This window comes from Haliotis asinina, chromosome 5 (assembly GCF_037392515.1).
Source record: "Haliotis asinina isolate JCU_RB_2024 chromosome 5, JCU_Hal_asi_v2, whole genome shotgun sequence".
Lineage (NCBI taxonomy): Eukaryota > Metazoa > Mollusca > Gastropoda > Lepetellida > Haliotidae > Haliotis > Haliotis asinina.
Window position 1 is genome coordinate 76,822,181 of NC_090284.1, and position 18,591 is coordinate 76,840,771.

Consider the following 18,591-nt stretch of genomic DNA (forward strand, 5'->3'; position numbering starts at 1 on the left):
ATAGCATCATCACCCAGTGGTACTGATAACTATACAGAACCGCAAAAGAAACGGCACCTGAAGCATAATTGCATGAAAGTACCTCATTGAAATGTCTTGGTAATTGTTGTTAAAGAGTGTTAAATCCCATTTGATGACCCCAAACTAAGCAAACCACCCCGCAGATTGCCAGTGCCTTTCAAGTCCATGTCAGAACCATATACAGGCTCCAGCAACACCTGAACAGATGACCACCAACCATGAAGTGGAAGACTGAGGGTCACTAGTCGATGTCTTCACCATTGCTTTGTTACTGCTGCACAAGCAGTTGGACCATGGGACAAGCATTAGTGAGGACACTGTCCATCAATGATTGGCAGAACCCTCCACTGTCATAGGCTAGACTGACAACCAATTCTGACACCACATCATTGTCAGAGTCGTCTGCAGTGGGTAACACAGCACCTGCATTGGCGTCACCAACAGCGGAGAAGGGTCCTGTTCTAAGGACCAGAGCCATTACTATACATCAACAGCAGATAGCAGATTGAGAGTATGGCGGTGCCGTGGGGAATGTTATTTGTCACCACAGCCATGAGTTCCAGCTTGATAATGCCCATACCCACACTGCAAGGGCAATAACAGACCTCCTCCAGCATAGGGACATCAGGACCATACAGTGGCCTTCCCTCAGATTAACCCCAGTGAGCACCTGTGGGAAGAGATACGACGACTGAATGACATACAACCAAGACCGACAACAGCAGCTGAAGTCTGGCAGGCATTTCTCAGCTTGTGGGGTCAAGAGCCTAGGGACTTACCAGTTGCCTCATCCATTCCATGTACCGACGTTGTACAGCCATACATCAATGCATATGGGGGACACACAAGATACTGAATCCTTATGGGCACCACTCAAAATAGTGCGTTGTTTCTCATGAAAATCAACAGACATTTTCATTCCAACCTAGATCATCAGTCTTGCCAGTTTTAATCTTCTATCTATGTTTCAAAGTTTATATAAAGTGTTTGGAAAAATAAAGGTTCTAATATATATCTGTCTCTCCATAGTGACATTTCTTTTGCACTTCAGTATATTTGCTACTGAAAACAAATTATTGCAATTCGCCCGACAACATAACAGGTTAAACAATCATTTATACAAACAGAAGATAGGATGCTCTACGTATTTATAGTAGTACGTTTATTGATAGCTTCATGTGACGAAGGGAGGGTTATTAATAGAACATAATAATACAATTTTGCTTTGATGACTTTATTCATGACTGTTTTCATTTTCAAAAACAAAGTAAACAGATAAATTCTTCCAACACATTTATCATGAACAAACAACAATACATTCACAGTTCCTTAATATCCACATAGCTCAAGCTATTGATACAACTTTCAGTTTCCTCTAACTCCATAGCATAAGCTGTCTTTAAGACTGCTCCATTATTGTGCAGATGACATAAGCTCTTGAAAAGATTCAGATCCCCTGACATCCAATGGCAAAAGCTATTTATATGCTTTAGTTTCTTAAAATGTTGAAAAGGCGACTGCTATCAATACAATTTGCTATTCTTCTGAAGCCCAAGTGGTGTGTATGTTATCAATACTAGTATGGATACCAAAACTGAACTAAACCACTAGATCCCTAAACTCCCCTAGACAGCCCTCAGCTTTCATCTCAGCCTTGGGCTCCATCTGATATACCATAAACCTGGTAGGCACTATGCATTAACAGAAAATATTGTGAAAACTGAGAATGGCATTAGAAGTTGATTGAAAAATCAGATCCTTCACCAGAAGTACTGGTCTTAGTACACTTGGCAATGATGGATCAGTGAATCTACTACTTTACATGTTGGTCTCCTTACCTCAGCATAGAAAGGCAAAACTATCTCCATGATAGCTCATTAAAACCACTCTTCAATACACTTAAGATACAGTACTCCTAAACACTGAGGGATAACTGAGTACTCATCTGATATGGAAAGGCCAGTTTCTCCTTTGCTACCAATCTAGGACAGCCTCATCTCAGTCTGCAGTTACTAAGAGAGATAATTCATACTTATTTTGAAACCTGAGTAGAAGCAGTACACCTGGTTCACTGCAAGCAGGCACAGTGTCCTTGAAAGGTGGGGAATCAGCCTGCAGGATCTCTACTGACAACAGGCACCTGCAAGGGTGGTCACTCCAGGCTTTTGGTCCTGTATGTCCATGTATCTGCACCCATGTTCTGCACTACTGGTACTGACCAAGGCCAGAACACCAGTATGTGCGTCTATACTTGGATAGGCCAGAACACCACCAGCATGTGGGTCTATACTTGGTAAGGCCAGAACAACAGCATGTGGGTCTATACATGTACTTGGTAAGGCCAGAACAACAGCATGTGGGTCTATACTTGGAAAGGCCAGAAGACCTGCATGTGGGTCCATACTTGGCAAGACCGGAACACAACCAGCATGTGGATCTATACGTAGATGGGCCAGAACACTACCAGCATGTGGATCTATACGTAGCAAGGCCAGAAAACCAGCATGTGGGTCTATACTTAGCAGGGCCAGAACACCAGCATGTGGGTCCATACTTGGCAAGGTCAGAACACTACCAGCATGTGGGTCAATACTTGGCAAGACCGGAACACAACCAGCATGTGGGTCTATACTTAGCAGGGCCAGAACACCAGCATGTGGGTCTATACTTGGCAAGGCCAGAAAAACACCAGCATGTGGTTCTATACTTGGAGAAGATTGAACACAAGCATTTTGGTCTGTACTTGGAAAGGCCAGAGCAACACCCTTTACAAAATAGGAGAGACTAGTTAAGGTGGGATATGACTGATGATGTGTCATGAATGTAGTACCTAAAGATGAGGCGCATCATCCAGTGACTAGCCTGATCCAGATTTGAACATAAACAAGTTGCCGTTATCAATTGCTGTCTACTAAGGTGAAGCTTTTGTTTATCTGCATTTACAGTATGAACAATGCTTCCAATATGTTGACAGCTGGACTAAAAAAAGTAGATTTGCAAACCTGGTGTGGGACGGGCCATCCGTCGAGAAAAGCAACAAAGTGATATGGGCCTCACCAATTTGAATGAGTTGCAGTCACTGAATTTACAGTCCAGTCAGTCTTCAATCAACATATGCCATGAAACATTTACAGTTGGGAGATAACAATGAAAGGCAGAAGAAAAAAGTCAAAAGACACTCTAACATAACATGACAGACACAACCATATGCCCTCTCACACAGAACATCTCCAGTACTCTGTAACATGACAGACACATGCAGGTGCCCTCTCACACAGAACATCTCCAGTACTCTGTAACATGACAGACACATGCAGGTGCCCTCTCACACAGAACATCTACAGTACTCTGTAACATGACAGACACATGCAGGTGCCCTCTCACACAGAACATCTACAGCACTCTTGACAAGAATGTCACAAGCAGGTGCCCTTTCACACAGAACATCTCCAGCACTCTCTGACAAGACTGTCACAAGCAGGTGCCCTCTCAGACAGAACATCTCCAGTACTCTGTAACATGACAGACACATGCAGGTGCCTTCTCACACTGGACATGTCCAGCACTCTATCCATTAATTAAGTATTATTTCTTTCAGAGAGCAGGGCATTAGTGCTCAGCTGAGTCCTGCTAATACTTCTCACTCTAGTGACCACTGCAGCGACCACTGTAGCTGTACCAGGATGACGTTTCAAAAGTGAAAGAAGACACAAAGGCTACCTGCAGCATATAAGCCAGATGTTGCAGATCCATGGTTTCAAATTACTCGTCAGGAGTAGTTTCCAGCTGACAACCAGCAAACAAGCCATGACATAAACTTACTGAATATTCAGTCTGGAAAGGCAAAAAAGGTCTAAAGGTTTTACTTCCTCCAATAAGTTGTATGGCATTCACAAACTGACTTCTAAAGTCATCACCTTACCCCTTGATAAGTCTGAGCTGGCCAAATACATCATCATCTTCCTATTTGGACTACTGCTGAACTTCTGACTACATAGCTTTTCTGATAGTCCCTCATGTTTCACAACTCCATTGCCAGAAAAGTCTTGTCTCCATCCACACTCCTATACACACACACACACACACACACACACACACACAAACATAGAAACATGTAGGGGCAGTAATAAACACGCTGGGCAGACCTTACACATCATACATGGTAAAGATATCCTGACAGTTGAAACAAAGATGTCAGCTACTACAGCCACTATGAACTGACTGGGGCCAGGATTTATCACAAATATGCTGCATACAACAACATACATTCACAACCAAGTACTGTATCCTGCAACATATGCAAGGCTAAGAGTGCTCTCCCCATAACAGGTTATCTCCCATTAGCTGATGTGGCACTGCATCCTTCAGTGGCCAGGGCGGATAATGATCAGTGTAACAATGAATAGAAATATAAGCTCTCTATTTAAGTACAGCATGATAGTATGAGATCACCCTTTGGAAAAATATTGGTTGAAGATAAGTTGACACACTCAGCTCATAGTCAAACTGATCTTAACAACAATCTGCAAACATTTATCTTGTGCCCTCATTGGTTGAACAAAATAACTGTTCTGTTATTGCAAAAGTTATGTAACTTTCATGTCATAATCTTCCTGAAATGCTTAATCACGTTGCAGACTAAATTCCAGAATATTAAGGTGTGAAGCCTAACCACGTGCATTCTCCATCACCGTGGAATGTGTAAATGTGAAGTACTACAGCTTGTGACAGAAACACAGGTGTCTTTACACAGGTCTGTACGCCAGCACAGTGAACATGATATGAACAAGCTGATGATGGCACACACACAGAACCACAATTCTTCAAGCATGCTACATCTTATCATGAGAATGGTTAATCAAACTATGCTTCAGTCCATCCACCATTGTGAAGAGTATCTCTCCCCTGTGCATCCCATGCAGTAAAACCTAACCCAACATAGACTCAACATTCTGTCTTAAGATGGACTTGTCTCTAGTCACTTGGTTGCAAATGACAAAAATTATATCTTAGTTAACAGGCAACCAAACAAAGAAAAATCCTCACAAAACACTGATAATTAAACCTCCTGGTAATCATGAGACAATCATTTTAATGTTTCATACACTGCATAACCTTGTCTTGATAGGACTGAAGTCAAACAAGGTCACTGCAAGGTGAGCCCATCCTCTCAGCCACACCCAGCCATGCAAGTCAGAAAAGTTGGTGCAATTTAAAGCACTTGTTGGTGTAATGCACTGTGGCTGTTTAAAAGATGAAGCTTTCAAAAACGAATCATCGAAAATGGCACTCTGATGTAGGTAGATATCCTCTCCCTAAACTGGTGAACTCTAACATCTTGCTGGGAAACAGCATACACTGTGATATTGTGATAGGTCACAGGGGCAGTATACACAGTTCAACAACAAAAATATCTGACAGGGTTCAGAGAAAACAGGTGGAAAGAAAGGTTCTCTCAGTCAAAGGCATTCACTAAGGCCGCACACTAGAAGGGATCTGTTACTCAGTAAACAGTGCTTAGTTTCAAGGTTAGTGTGTGAGGGGGTAGTCAGTCTACTGATAATGTTTTGCTATACCTGTAAGAAAGTGTCCTATGTGTATGATTCTGTTTTCTACCATCTGTGAATTTCTACAGCTACAAAATAAAGTCATTAGTTATGAGGAAATTAACACTCTCGTGAACACGTCCACATGTACAACTGCAGAGTCCTTGAAATAATATTCTTATCAACTTATAACAGGGGCACTATGGAAGCCATGGTTCAACAACATTACAATCATTAGTAATCAAGACAGACAGATTAAATAAACATTAAAATATCAAATCTCTTTTTCACAAATCTGAACAGTAAGTAGGCCATTCTCTAACAAACCTAGAGTTTAAAGGCTACAAAATGTACAAGACCCTGAAGAATATCACTGTCATCAGTGAAGCAACTGCTCAAAGTCGTGTCACATGCAACAATGACGGGAAGCATGACTCCACCAAAAGCAGAACTGTGACAAAAGCAAAAGTGAAAGCGCCTGGAATGATTCAACATTATCGATTGGACAGTCTGATTCATCGCACGATGAAGGCACTTCGTCCTGGAATACCTTGGTCTGTTCATCCTCAAGTCAATGACACTTCAATAGAGTGTCGTCTTTAGTCCATTTTGATGGCTTCAACACAGACTCTGGCCCCCTCCCCACCTGTATGGGAGGCATCAACTGAGGTCACATGGAAAAGCAGAAAGTCAGATTGTGAGATACCAATGTCCACGTTTCTGTTTCACCAGTCTCTAGCTCATAAATATTCACATCCTATCACAGTGGTCACCTGACTTGAATCCACCAATCACAGTTGAGATATACTGACCAATGGCATACAGTCAGTGTAGGCAGACAGCCAATCACATGCACACAGCAGACACCCACACCGGCTTTTTCTGCTCAGATGCAATCACAGTCTTGATGTGCATACACATCTCAGCAAGGTTGCCTCCTTGGATGGTGGCTGAAGGGGAATGACATTAGAGCATTATACAGTCAGTTGGGACAAGGAAAGAGATTGGTGTTTGTTTTTCTAAAAAAACATTTAGCAATATTACGGCTACATGTCAGCTGCCTGTCAACAATGATGTCCTGACCAGACAAACTAGTAGCTGGTACAATCCATGCTGTCACAGACATCTCCAACAATCCATACTGTCACAGATGTCTCCAACAATCCATGTTATCACGAACCTTTGACATGATGTCACCATGTCACCATGACAGATCACTGATTCAATAACATGACACAAAGGATTGGAGTTCAAATAAAATCTAACCTGGAATTCTACAGGGGTCAAGAAAATTGTGCGATAACCAAACATTATTGGTGAAACTTGTTTTGTAAATATCATACTTCAGATATAATAATGCAAATCTGTGGGAATGCCATTGATGATATTAGCAACTTGCAATTAGAGCAAATGACCTTCACATTGTCAGGGGTTTGGAAACCTCACTAATCTGGCTTACCGGAAAATAAATGGTGGTGGTCTGCCTCAATCTTCAGGTGCTGCTCATATATATCTTTGGATGCTTTGTTGGACAACTTTTCTGGCAGAAACTGGACATCTCGTATTTCCCTGAAAGAAGTGAGGGTGAATAAAGTGGTACAGGTTATATCTTAAGCAGTAGTTAATCTTACGCAGACATAGTGATGGAAATAACCATTCCTAATGACGAAGCTGGGATTCGGTGCATGACAACAGATGCTGACCATTGGACCATGTGTAACACTGGTCCATGAGATCCCTGATGTCCCTGACGTCCATGAGATCCCCAAAATCAATGAGATCACTGAGGTCCATGAGATCCCCAAGATCAATGAGGTCACTGATGTCCATGAGATCATCAAGGTCCATGAGATCATTCCTCTCTTTAGATCACTCAAGTCCATAAGATCAGCGAGGTCTACAAGATCACTGAGGAAATATACACTTTTCACATAACCAGATTTAAAAATATATGATGCCTTTAACTTCCATTAATAAACAATGTTAATAATTCAGTGCAAACATACTATACTTTACCTGATTTGTTTCCAGTTTTTATGCCTCACAAAAATAACAATGGGGTATATTTTGAGATGGTGCAGTCTTTCTATAGCAGCCGGACTGACTTTCAGTAAACAGTGGACTTTCTGTCAACAAACAAGCATCTATCTCAAAGATCAGCCAACAAACACAGAAACTTTATCTCATTATCAATAATGATCATAATTCTATGAATACTACCTCTAACACTTGATTGCTTTTTTCCCTAAAATTGGTTGCTGAATAAAAATTAGCTTGTGTAATAGTTTTACAGTTCATTGTTTTGTATTGTTTTTCTCACTAGTGGTTCTCCAAGAACTCTCCACAACATTTACCTCCCCTAATAAATGTGCAGGGAAACCCCATACGTTCCAAGCCTTCTCCACTAGAGTTGTAACGACTAATCGATACGCATGTTATCGCGATTCAAGAGCTGCACGATACGATACAGGCTTTTTTCATTGCCTGATGATTTGTTTCAGTAAGTGCATACTAAAACATATTTGTTCAGAATACAGTGTAGAATGTGTAATCTTATGGCTGACTAGCCTGCTTTTCTTACGACTTATGACAAATAAGAAGCAAAACCCCTGAGAATAGATTACAAAGATTTTCAGAAAACAAATACACATTTGTGTCACAGTAACAATTTTGAGGTTTCCAGCACTTCTGTTAGGGGAGATAACTCAAGGTATAATGTATAATGGCAACCAAGAAGAGAGACAATACTCAATTGCTAGAAGCATGTACTGAAATAATTATCACTTCACGTTACTGTTAAATCTGACATTATGCCTACTATCATTCATTCACATCAAGTGAGAGGAATTTACATCTGGTTATTAATTCACTATTGCAAATATACAGAGGGCCATAACGCATACTGACCTTATCACAGATTTCTTCAATGGTTGTGACACGGACACACTCAAAGTGGTCGTCACGTTTCCAGTAATCGATCACCACTCCTTTGGACATATTCTGATTCAGCTGGTTTTGCGTGTAGCCACCTGCTGTAACATCACAAAAAAAACCATATCTTACTAACAGTTGACAAAACATCATGGGCTGAGGAGATACCGAGTATGCCTGTTGATTTCAACACAGGCAGGTGAGTGGAACCAAGAATCAGGACCAGGACCCTCGCTTTCCATGTCTAAATCAGCAAAGTTAGTTCAATCCCCCTCCAGTTGTGTGACGGCGGCCTGTATGTAATCAAGCCTGGACCACACGATCCACTGATACTGCAAGCAGACACCGAAACATAAAATCTGATCACTGATCCAGTAAGTCGCTTGTATCATCTGCCTTGACACAGTTAAAGTGACAACATGAAGATATTACTGCTACAAGAATTGAGACATGTTTACAAATGTTGGTATAAGAATGTCATGAGCTGGGATAACATGGAAATATTGGTATGACTATTTCAAGTTCAGAGGGGCAACATGACAAATCGTGTATTTACAGGGTTTGCACTGGTGGTATTTGTCGGGAGACTCTGACTCCAGCTTGCGAATCAGGGGTTCAGCCAGCGGAGCCAGCAGGACAACAGGTCGGGTCTTCTTGCCTGGAACACAAGGCCAGTCATGGGCTCAAATACACATGCAAACTGGGCGCTACTATGGCACGTTTGAGTGAGCAATGTTTCCTTAAAGACAAATATATATTTGTACAATATTTGCAATTACATGTATGTACATAAGAGTATTTTACAATGTTAAAGTTCAGTTAGCCATATATGAAATTCTGACTGTTTTGTATGACATAACTGTTTTGTTGGTGAATGAGATAACCAGCAATATTCCTGCAAATTATCGCATCTGGGCCCAAAAAAGCATCAGTAACATGGGTTTGTAGATCTATCATGGCCAACTTATCTGATCCAGGTTTGGAACAAACATCCTATACTTACACTCAATTCTCTCCATGATCGTGTAGCCATACATGGAATCTGTCAACAGAACAAATACTGTCATATTTCTGTATAAGCTATGCTGGAGCAGGAGATGTGATTCTGCAGTGACAGCTGTCAGTATGGTTACTGTACAGGAGACCGTGTCAGATACAGAAGCAGTCCATTCTTCATAGCAAATGAAAAATACCAAACACCATCACAATATGGTAGTGAACACTACCAAACACATCAGACTACCATCATATGCAGACTGTTGAGTCATTGTCACTATGTACATAGCTTTTAATGACTGCATTACAAATGATGCCATTATTTGTTCATCACTTTCTCTTAAGTTGACAGTCATCAGGTCTATCTTATAGTGTTTCCTCCAGAGCATTTCAGAAGGGCGCTGCGCCCTGCCCTTTTTTTCTGGCGCCCTGCCCTTTTTCACTGCGCCCTGCCCGGTACTTGCTAGTTGTGACGCAGCACAGGAACAGACTGAAAGTCAGCAACTGTAACAAGCATCTTATGATCAGCCTAAACACTGACAGCCACAATGACATCGACTTTGCCTTGCCCTTTTTGTGGTCTGGAGGAAACACTAACTTATTAACTAAGTGTTCAAGCGCTGATATTAACCAATGAACAATGTTGTTTGTCAGGTTAGACAGCACTTCCTGTGTACGCATGAGTCATTCGGTCCATGCATGCTGCACCAGTCACCTGGGCCATATGTACTTTTGTAGGTGCCTCTATCCTTGGGGAAGACTAGTGGTGCTGTGAGAAAGAAGTAGGTCTCACCATCAAGTAGTGGAACAGAGTCACTGTTGAGAGAAGCATCAGAGAAGGAACTCAACTCGCGGCTCTCCTTCGAGTTGTTTCGCTGGTGCCTTTTCCTGCGAAAAAAGCTTCTTCTGTATGTGCCTGAGCCACGACGTGACCCTTTAAGGTCGTCTGACTCATGCAGACTGACGCTCTCAGACAGACTACGACGGAGCACCATGTCATCCTCCAACCTGGAGATTAGATATGTTCATGTATATGTGCAGCCCCATATACTGCATGCTACATCAATAGTATCATTTCCCACTGACTTGTATTGTCATAAAAACTTCACATAAGAATACAGAAGTGATGGGCATTCAGTTTCAGGTCACAATCAGTATTCTGATATTTAACTAAACACAGTACTGAAGATGTCTAAACAGGAATAAATTTTCTTTACTGCAATGGAAGCGAGGTTTGTAGCATCGTTGTACAACTATCAGCCTACCTCATTCTGCTGGGAATGGTGCCTCCCTTCAATTTCTTCCCATCGTCATTGACAAGCCAGGCAAACCACAGTCCCATTGTTCCTCCGTGCAAGGTGCTTTCAACTAGCATAATGTCATCTTTGCGAAAAGCTAGTTCAGTCTCACTCTCTGCGATTCGGTCAAAGTTTGCTCGGATGTAGATAGAATCTCCCGGCAAGTTCTGGACCTTGTTGTATTCTGTAAATGATGTTCTTAATGGTAGAAACAGTGAGCTCACTAAAACAACAAGTATTATTGCAGTTTAACATCAAAACTAAAAGCAACAGGGCTGACCACAAAAGGAGGACTTCTGTACACTGTTGTGTTAATACGTTCCTAATGCACAAATCCTGAGCACCAGTGGCCTCAGTTACACAGAGACATTTCACCTTCATCTACGTACACAAAATATAGTTCACATGGGGCACTCTCCCCAAGAGGCATTTTCCACAGATTTTGGATCCTCTCCTGTACATATTTATGGGTCTTCTAAAATATCCACTCTTTCTAGAAGGACGACGAATCCTTTAGTGCAGATCAGACACGCAGAAATAAAATAAAAAAAACCAAGAAGACACAGTCATCAATATCCCCCGCATTACCTCCAATTTCAGTCTAAGTCACACTTGTTGCCATGGAAACGCCAAAAATATTTTATTCAGAATTTCAAAACTATCAAAAGGCACCAGTACACCACTAGACCAATCTAAGTGTCAAGTTTGGTGAAGAAATATTGAAAAGTTGTAGAGTACTGCTCCAGAAAAAATAAATGTGTGCACCCAGACAGAAGCGCAGATGGACAGATGGGGTGCTTTTTAATACCCCTGGAAAACATGTTGCGGGGGATAAAAATTCAGAGGCTGGATGAATTTGTGTGAGTTGGTTTACAGAACTTAAATCCACTGGATGTCTTCAACTCATATGACCTACCACTTTGCTGCAAATACATACAGTAGAAACCTTCCCTGTGCATATTTATGGGTCTTGATTGCTGATTGAAAGCGTACATCTCAAAGCTGAACAAGAACACTTTAGGGCTGAACAGGAACACTTTAAGGCTGAACAAGAACACTTTAAGGCAGGCTCACATCACATGCAGCATCAATGACAGATGTAGGATACTCAGCACTGAATACAACAAAACATGGACTATAGTGAAGTCTGGAGGGTTTGTTCTATAACACATAGAGAGGGTGTTCAGTAATCCCGGAAAGGTGATCAGTAACCACTGTAGGGGTGATCACAAATTCCTGGAGAGGTGTTCAGTAACCACTGCAGGGGTGTTCAGTAGTTCTTCATGGGTGTTCAGTAATTCAATGTGTTCAGTAACTATTGGAGGGGTGTTCATTCATTTCTCTAGAGTGTTCAGTGATTATTGAAAAGGTGTTCACTAGCTACTGGAGGGGTGTTTAGTAATTCCTCAAGGGTGTTCACAAATTAGGGGTGAAACGGTACGCCCTTACTACAGTATGATACGTATCACGGTACAAGGTCTTCAGTTCGGTCTGTTTCGGTTCGGCATATGAGAACTTTGAAAATTGCGCCAGCCTAACTAAGAAATACATGTACATAAATTTTGATAAAATCACTAGATATCGTGACTTATTATATAACAGCTTTTAAGAGGTTGGTAACATGGGGGTGTTCAGTAATTCCTGAAGGCGGCGTTCAGGAACCAATAAAGGAGGTGTCCAGTAACTGATAAAGGAGGTGTTCAGTAACTCCTAGAGGGGTGTTCAGTAATTCCTGGAGGGGTCTTCATTAATTCCTGGGGGTGGTGTTCAGTAGTTCCTGAAAGGGGGGTGTATTTAATAAGGGAGGTGTAATGTAATTCCTTGAGGGGTGTTCAGCGATTCATAAAGGTGGTGTTCTGTAATTCCTGGAGGTGGTGTTAAGTAGTTCCTGGAGGTGGTGTTCAGTAATTAATGAAGGCGATGTTCAATAATTCCAGGAGGGGTGTTCAGTATTTAATAAGGGAGGTCTAACGTAGTTCCTTGTGGGGTGTTCAGTAATTAATGAAGGCGATGTTCCACAATTCCAGGAGGGGTGTTCAGTATTTAATGAAGGTGGGTATTCAGTAATTAATGAAGGCGATGTCCAATAATTCCTGGACGGGTGTTCAGTATTTAATAAGGGATGTCTAATGTAATTCCTTGTTCAGTATTTAATAAGGGAGGTGTAATGTAATTCCTGGAGGGGTGTTCAGCAATTAATACAGGTGGTGTTCAGTAATTAACAGGAAGACGTGGTCATCAATATCCCTCATCACAGAGTTCTTTCCCATATGTTTTCTGATTTTTTCACTCCATTACGACAATAATGTCCTGACAACCCATACCCTATCCATAAGTTCCTAACAAGATCTGTTCCCACTAGGGGTAAAGAGCACCAAAGTCAAGAAAAGCATGACAAGGGTCACATCTCTGTAAAGAATTGTAACATGGTTTCCATTTTTAAACTCCATGATGTCATTTGTGTCCTGAAAATAAATTATTCATTTGGTTTCCCTATCTATGACTTTTAAAGAGAAAATCTGTCCCCATTGGGGAAAACGTGCACTCTTAAAAGCTGTTTGTGAGGAAACGCACAAGGGCCATAACTCTAACAAATTGTAACACAGTTGCTGTTTTTGAACTCCATCAAGGCATTCATGTTCTGAAAACACATACCAAACTATCTCAAATTTTTTTAGAGCAAATCTGTCCCCACCATGTTGGATGAACGGATGGAGGAGTTAAAGCTATTATCACCCTCCCATTCCGTAGTATGGGATAATAAAGGGGTCACCAGTAAGTCCTGAAGAGTGTTCAGTAGGGTCTGCTGGGGTTTACAAACAGAGGCATCCAAGAAAGTTTGGTGTATGGTATACTCACTGGGGAGATTTAATTGGGCCCTGATTCTCATGGTGGAGCAAGGTTTAGACAGCTCAAGGAGGGCCTGCTCTGCTGTTATGCCACGAAAGTCCAGGCCATTGTACTGAAATAGGAAAGGCAAAGCTCAACACTCAAGGGGCATGCAAATGAAATGAACTAGGGCAGTACCAAGTGTACACTGCAGCACAGGCCCGCGGAAGGAATCTTACTGACATCAAATCACCAGTTCAGAAAATTTCATTGTGTTTCAAAGAATGGATGTAATTCCCTTCAAGTTGCAGCAATTAGAAGAGAGTAAAACTAGAAAACTAGAATGCCTCAACTAAACTATATTTTCGCGACTTAATGAGTCATGGCCTATGGCTGTTGAGACAAAATAGATCTTAATATTCCAGCAGAGCATGGCCTGCCATCAGAAAAGCTGAGGCTGACACAAACCAGTGGTAAATACTATATGTACTATACATGGCATGAAGGTACGATGACACTAACAAGCAGGTTTAGAAACAACCCTAGAATATATATCCACGCATAACAAGCACTGGGGAGTGTGCATCTACATGGTGGGATCATCCCAGGAGTCATGCATAAAGTTGATTCCTTGCAACACCGAGCAAGATGGAAACATGAACAATTAACATGAATACTTCCTGAAAGCAAAGCGATGTCTCAATTCCGCCTGAGCCACCAGTCACCTGAAGCAGCCATGCCCAACAGAAGCTTTTGCTAAGCAGGAGAGCACCTTCACAATTGGAAACTTCCCCTATACTGGCACTACCTACCTCGAGTATCTGGTCTCCTCGCTGAACACCATTATTCTTGTCACTGGTGCTGGTCTGTGGTGGCTCATGCACGAAGATGCCGGTGGCGTTGCCGCCCACAATACTGAAACCAATACTGCTGTTTCTCTTCTTCAGAGTGATGTATCGGGGACGATCACCTGAGCTGTCGGAACTGGAAATGTATTACACTACATCATCTGTCAGTAAAGACATTTTTGATCTGCAAAATAATATTTCCATGCAAATTCTATTGTGGACATGTAAAACATCCTGTCAGAGCACCATGACATCTACACACATTTAAGTATTCAAGTGTATATTTGTGTTCTATTAATTGCCTATGATAAATATTTCTGTTGCCAAATCTCCTGGTGCAGAAAGGTATTGTACTGGAGCTTCATATTTATGACACCCAAACCATACCACCTGCTCGTTATTGTAGGTATGCTGCAACATGCTGGACGTACCTCCTTGTCTTCTCGAGTGAAGGTGACATGTGGGTAATGGTGAGTGGGGACTTGTCTCCCTCCATAGAGCTTGTGATTGTCCCCGCAACTGATGGCATCGAACCCGTACTGGATGACTCATGCGGCTCACGATATTCTGGAGAATTCCAGGTCAATATCATAGACATGTCTGTATATATGAAAAGCCTCTGTTGGTAACTGTATGATTAATGGAAATCAGTGCAGTTGTATGGATCACTGAAGTCAATTTGAAGGTGGACGTAGCTTAAGTAATTCTACTGGTGGCTGTATTGATAAGTGAAGTCATCTACTGGTGGCTGTATTGACAAGTGAAGTCATCTACTGGTGGTTGTATGGGTAAGTGAAGTCATCTAGTGGTGGTTGTATGGGTGAGTGAAGTCATCTAGTGGTGGTTGTATTGATAAGTGACGTCATCTACTGGTGGTTGTACGGGTAAGTGAAGTCATCTACTCATGGTTGTATTGATAAGTGACGTCATCTACTGGTGGTTGTATTGATAAGTGGCGTCATCTACTGGTGGTTGTATTGATAAGTGACGTCATCTACTCGTTGTTGTATTGATAAGTGACGTCATCTACTCGTGGTTGTATTGATAAGTGGCGTCATCTACTGGTGGTTGTATTGATAAGTGACGTCATCTACTGGTGGTTGTATGGGTAAGTGGAAGTCATCTACTGGTGGTTGTATGGGTGAGTGACGTCATATACTGGTGGTTGTATGGGTAAGTGACGTCAATCTGCTGCTGTATGAATAAATAGCTGAATAATAATTCACCAATAATGATGAACTTACTGTCTGGGTTGTACTGGACTCTCATGATGAGGTTGTCCCCACACTGCTTAAGCACAGTCAGAGCGTGGGCATAGGATGCTGTTCTCATGTTGATACCACAAACCTGGGACACAGAGACAGAGAGTGGGTACAAGAGTTTTTGTACGTTATCACAAACAATGAGCACATGGGACACAAATGTCACACCTTGGTAATTTTAGATTGTGACCAGACACCATGTTCAAGAGAGAAATATAGCAGGGGAAGTAACTCTTGAAAAATTGCAATTCCCTAAATAGTGTATAAAAATCTTATCTCTATGAGAATATCTTATTCCTCTTTTCTCCATGATAGTATTCTGGAAGATATATGTACCAAGAAGCAAGCACACACAACCGTAGTAATAAGCCAGGTCATCATGTTATCCATTTCTTTGAAGATTATTGCTGCATGCAGTGCCACTCACCTCCAGGAGCTGATCCCCAGGAACCAGACCTGCCTGAGCAGCAAGACTCTTTTCATTCACTGAGCAAATAAATATCCCACCAGACGGACCTGCATTGATCTGAATGCCAAACTGTTCTGCTGTCTTCTGTATGGTAATAGTCCTTGTGTCTAGCGGGCGTGGTCTGTGGGGGAAAATGTCGTTGTCAACCCTTGTGTGAAGTAAAACCAATTATATGGCATCACATACAAAAAACATAATGTCTATCTCCAGGATTAACAATAAGTCAACCATTGACTGGATGGCAGAAAACTTTAGAAAAAAACACTTCTGACAAGCATGTGTTACTGAGGACACCTGGACAACATGGGTGTTACCAAGGAAACAGGCTCTCACAAACAACATACTTGATGTACAAAAGAAGACACATTTCATTTACCCGTCATCATATCCAATATGTGTTCTAGATGAGTATGTTTTCCATTTAAGTGTGATGTTAGAAGCTGTAGTATCAGTAAAGACAGAGAAGTCCAAGCAGGTGCTTAACAGAGGTGCAAGTATCTATATCGAAACGCATGACTGGAAAAAGGGAGTTGATTCTGATAAGTGAGCTGTGAATTTCTGAACAACAGCATTCCTGACATAACTACTGTTGCTTACTTCTTGCGTCTCAGAAACTCCTCAGACATCCACGATTCAAACTTGAGTAGGGATGATCCTGGACTGCTTGGCCCGGACACTGCAACATGACATGGATATCATTAATGTGGCTCAGATCAAGGGTTAAAAATCCCATCGCCCGAAACAAGTCAGTTTTCACTTTGGGCAATCAGATAATGGTATCTTACTTGTCTGTGGACTACTACATCATTTACACTTATGGTTTCAAACTTCAAATAAACTTGAATTTCATTTCATATCTGCTCATGATATTGCTATTACATTTCTCAATAACAGTAATTTTGAGCTATGGTTCTTTGAATTTTATCACTCTGCAATAAAAAGTCCAGTAAACATTAATATCAAACAATGTGTCATAAAATCAGGGCAAGTGGAAAATTAGTCAGGACAAGTTACTCTCTTGTAGTTTTGCCCTGTGGCAAGTTGCTTTTTTTTTTTTAAAAAAAAATTGAATCCCTGACAGATGTCATTAACATGGCACAGACATCATTAACTGGGCACAACCATCATTAATGTGGCACAGCCTCTTTAAACACTTGATATCGCTACCAGGATAGTGGAACGCTTGTACAGCCATCATTAACATGACACAGCCTCTCAAACACCCCATACTGCTATCAGGAAACTGTTGTGTAAGATAGTTTAGACACTTAGAACTATTTAATTAAGTACCTATTTTAATGATCTTAATGATCTAAAAACACAGTGGTTTATGTAGGACATATATAAGGATGATCTAAATGTATGATATTCACTTATGTAAATGTAAAAATTTTCTGATTAAAATTCGAACAAACCTGTAGAGGCTGCAGATTTTTTTAATAGAGTCCTATACTGGGGTACTTATAAGCATTTAATTGTTCTTTAAATTCTTGCGACAGTTGTAACCATATTTTGAAATAAAAAATATGTACTAAACAAAAAACCTCTGGGGTCATGTACATCTAGAAACAGCCTACGTAAAAATGTTTGCACGCGTTTGAATAGTAAACAAATGTGAACACTGAAAGAACAAATAACCATGCCAGTAGGACATAATAATACAGAACAGCAACAGACAGCCACAACTTACACCAGGAGCATGTTTTCATCAGTGACAATGTAATCTCACATTATGAAATACATGTTCAACAACATGACATATATGTAAATTTACACACAATTTCATGTGGTGATGATAATTAATACAGACCAAAGCCATATAATGTTAAATTTTGTGTGAAGGACCGAAATATAATAGGATGTTAAATGCCACATAGGGACTCCAACTCCTATGTTACCTCCAACTGGAGGAAAGTGACCAACAGGCCTGGTCATGTGACCAATGTGGAAGGACACAGGGAGGTTTCAAAAGAAGGAAACTTCCAGGGATTTCAAGTGGTCTACTATCTTCGCATAGAGGAGGGAGATAAGCAAATAAGCATGTGTCAGGATATGAAAAATCTGATATTTAATCAATCTCTGTAGGTACTTGCTTCAACATGTTAACACTAGCTTACTGACACATGCCCTGCTGATTCTGCTGGAGGTGACAATTACCTAGGCAAAGACAGCCCAAGGCCTACCAAACTACAAGAGTCTAGGTTTCAGTGAGTACAACAGAACAAACAATACACAAATGAAGCTGACAGTCCTTGAAGAAAGACAACTGACCTATTTCCACGGAGCCCTGGTTCTGGCTGTGGTTGTGTCGGCCATAGTGAGAGTAGCGAGGTGGGGGATCCTCACTGAACGTCGGCGTTATTCGGTCAATGGTGGAGTTGCTCTGAATGA

At 41.3% G+C, this 18,591-nt stretch overlaps 1 protein-coding gene across 2 annotated transcripts in view; it reads right to left on the minus strand.

Moving 5' to 3' along the window:
- Positions 1 to 5,768: 5,768 nt before the first annotated feature.
- Positions 5,769 to 18,591, minus strand: part of LOC137285329 (disks large homolog 5-like) — a 39,862-nt gene continuing 27,039 nt past the window's right edge. Inside the window, exons 12-26 of one of the 2 annotated variants that reach the window (XM_067817692.1) lie at positions 18,472 to 18,583; positions 16,798 to 16,876; positions 16,159 to 16,321; positions 15,714 to 15,816; positions 14,901 to 15,036; positions 14,434 to 14,605; positions 13,652 to 13,754; positions 10,760 to 10,976; positions 10,288 to 10,502; positions 9,502 to 9,540; positions 9,055 to 9,156; positions 8,475 to 8,599; positions 7,584 to 7,693; positions 7,027 to 7,136; positions 5,769 to 6,517 (exon numbers count right to left, since the gene is read on the minus strand). In XM_067817692.1, the coding sequence (XP_067673793.1) occupies positions 6,414 to 6,517; positions 7,027 to 7,136; positions 7,584 to 7,693; positions 8,475 to 8,599; positions 9,055 to 9,156; positions 9,502 to 9,540; positions 10,288 to 10,502; positions 10,760 to 10,976; positions 13,652 to 13,754; positions 14,434 to 14,605; positions 14,901 to 15,036; positions 15,714 to 15,816; positions 16,159 to 16,321; positions 16,798 to 16,876; positions 18,472 to 18,583 (1,890 nt within the window). In that variant the 3' untranslated portion in view covers positions 5,769 to 6,413. The remainder of the gene's footprint in view (positions 6,518 to 7,026; positions 7,137 to 7,583; positions 7,694 to 8,474; positions 8,600 to 9,054; positions 9,157 to 9,501; positions 9,541 to 10,287; positions 10,503 to 10,759; positions 10,977 to 13,651; positions 13,755 to 14,433; positions 14,606 to 14,900; positions 15,037 to 15,713; positions 15,817 to 16,158; positions 16,322 to 16,797; positions 16,877 to 18,471; positions 18,584 to 18,591) is intronic. The other variant, XM_067817693.1, reaches the window with a different exon arrangement.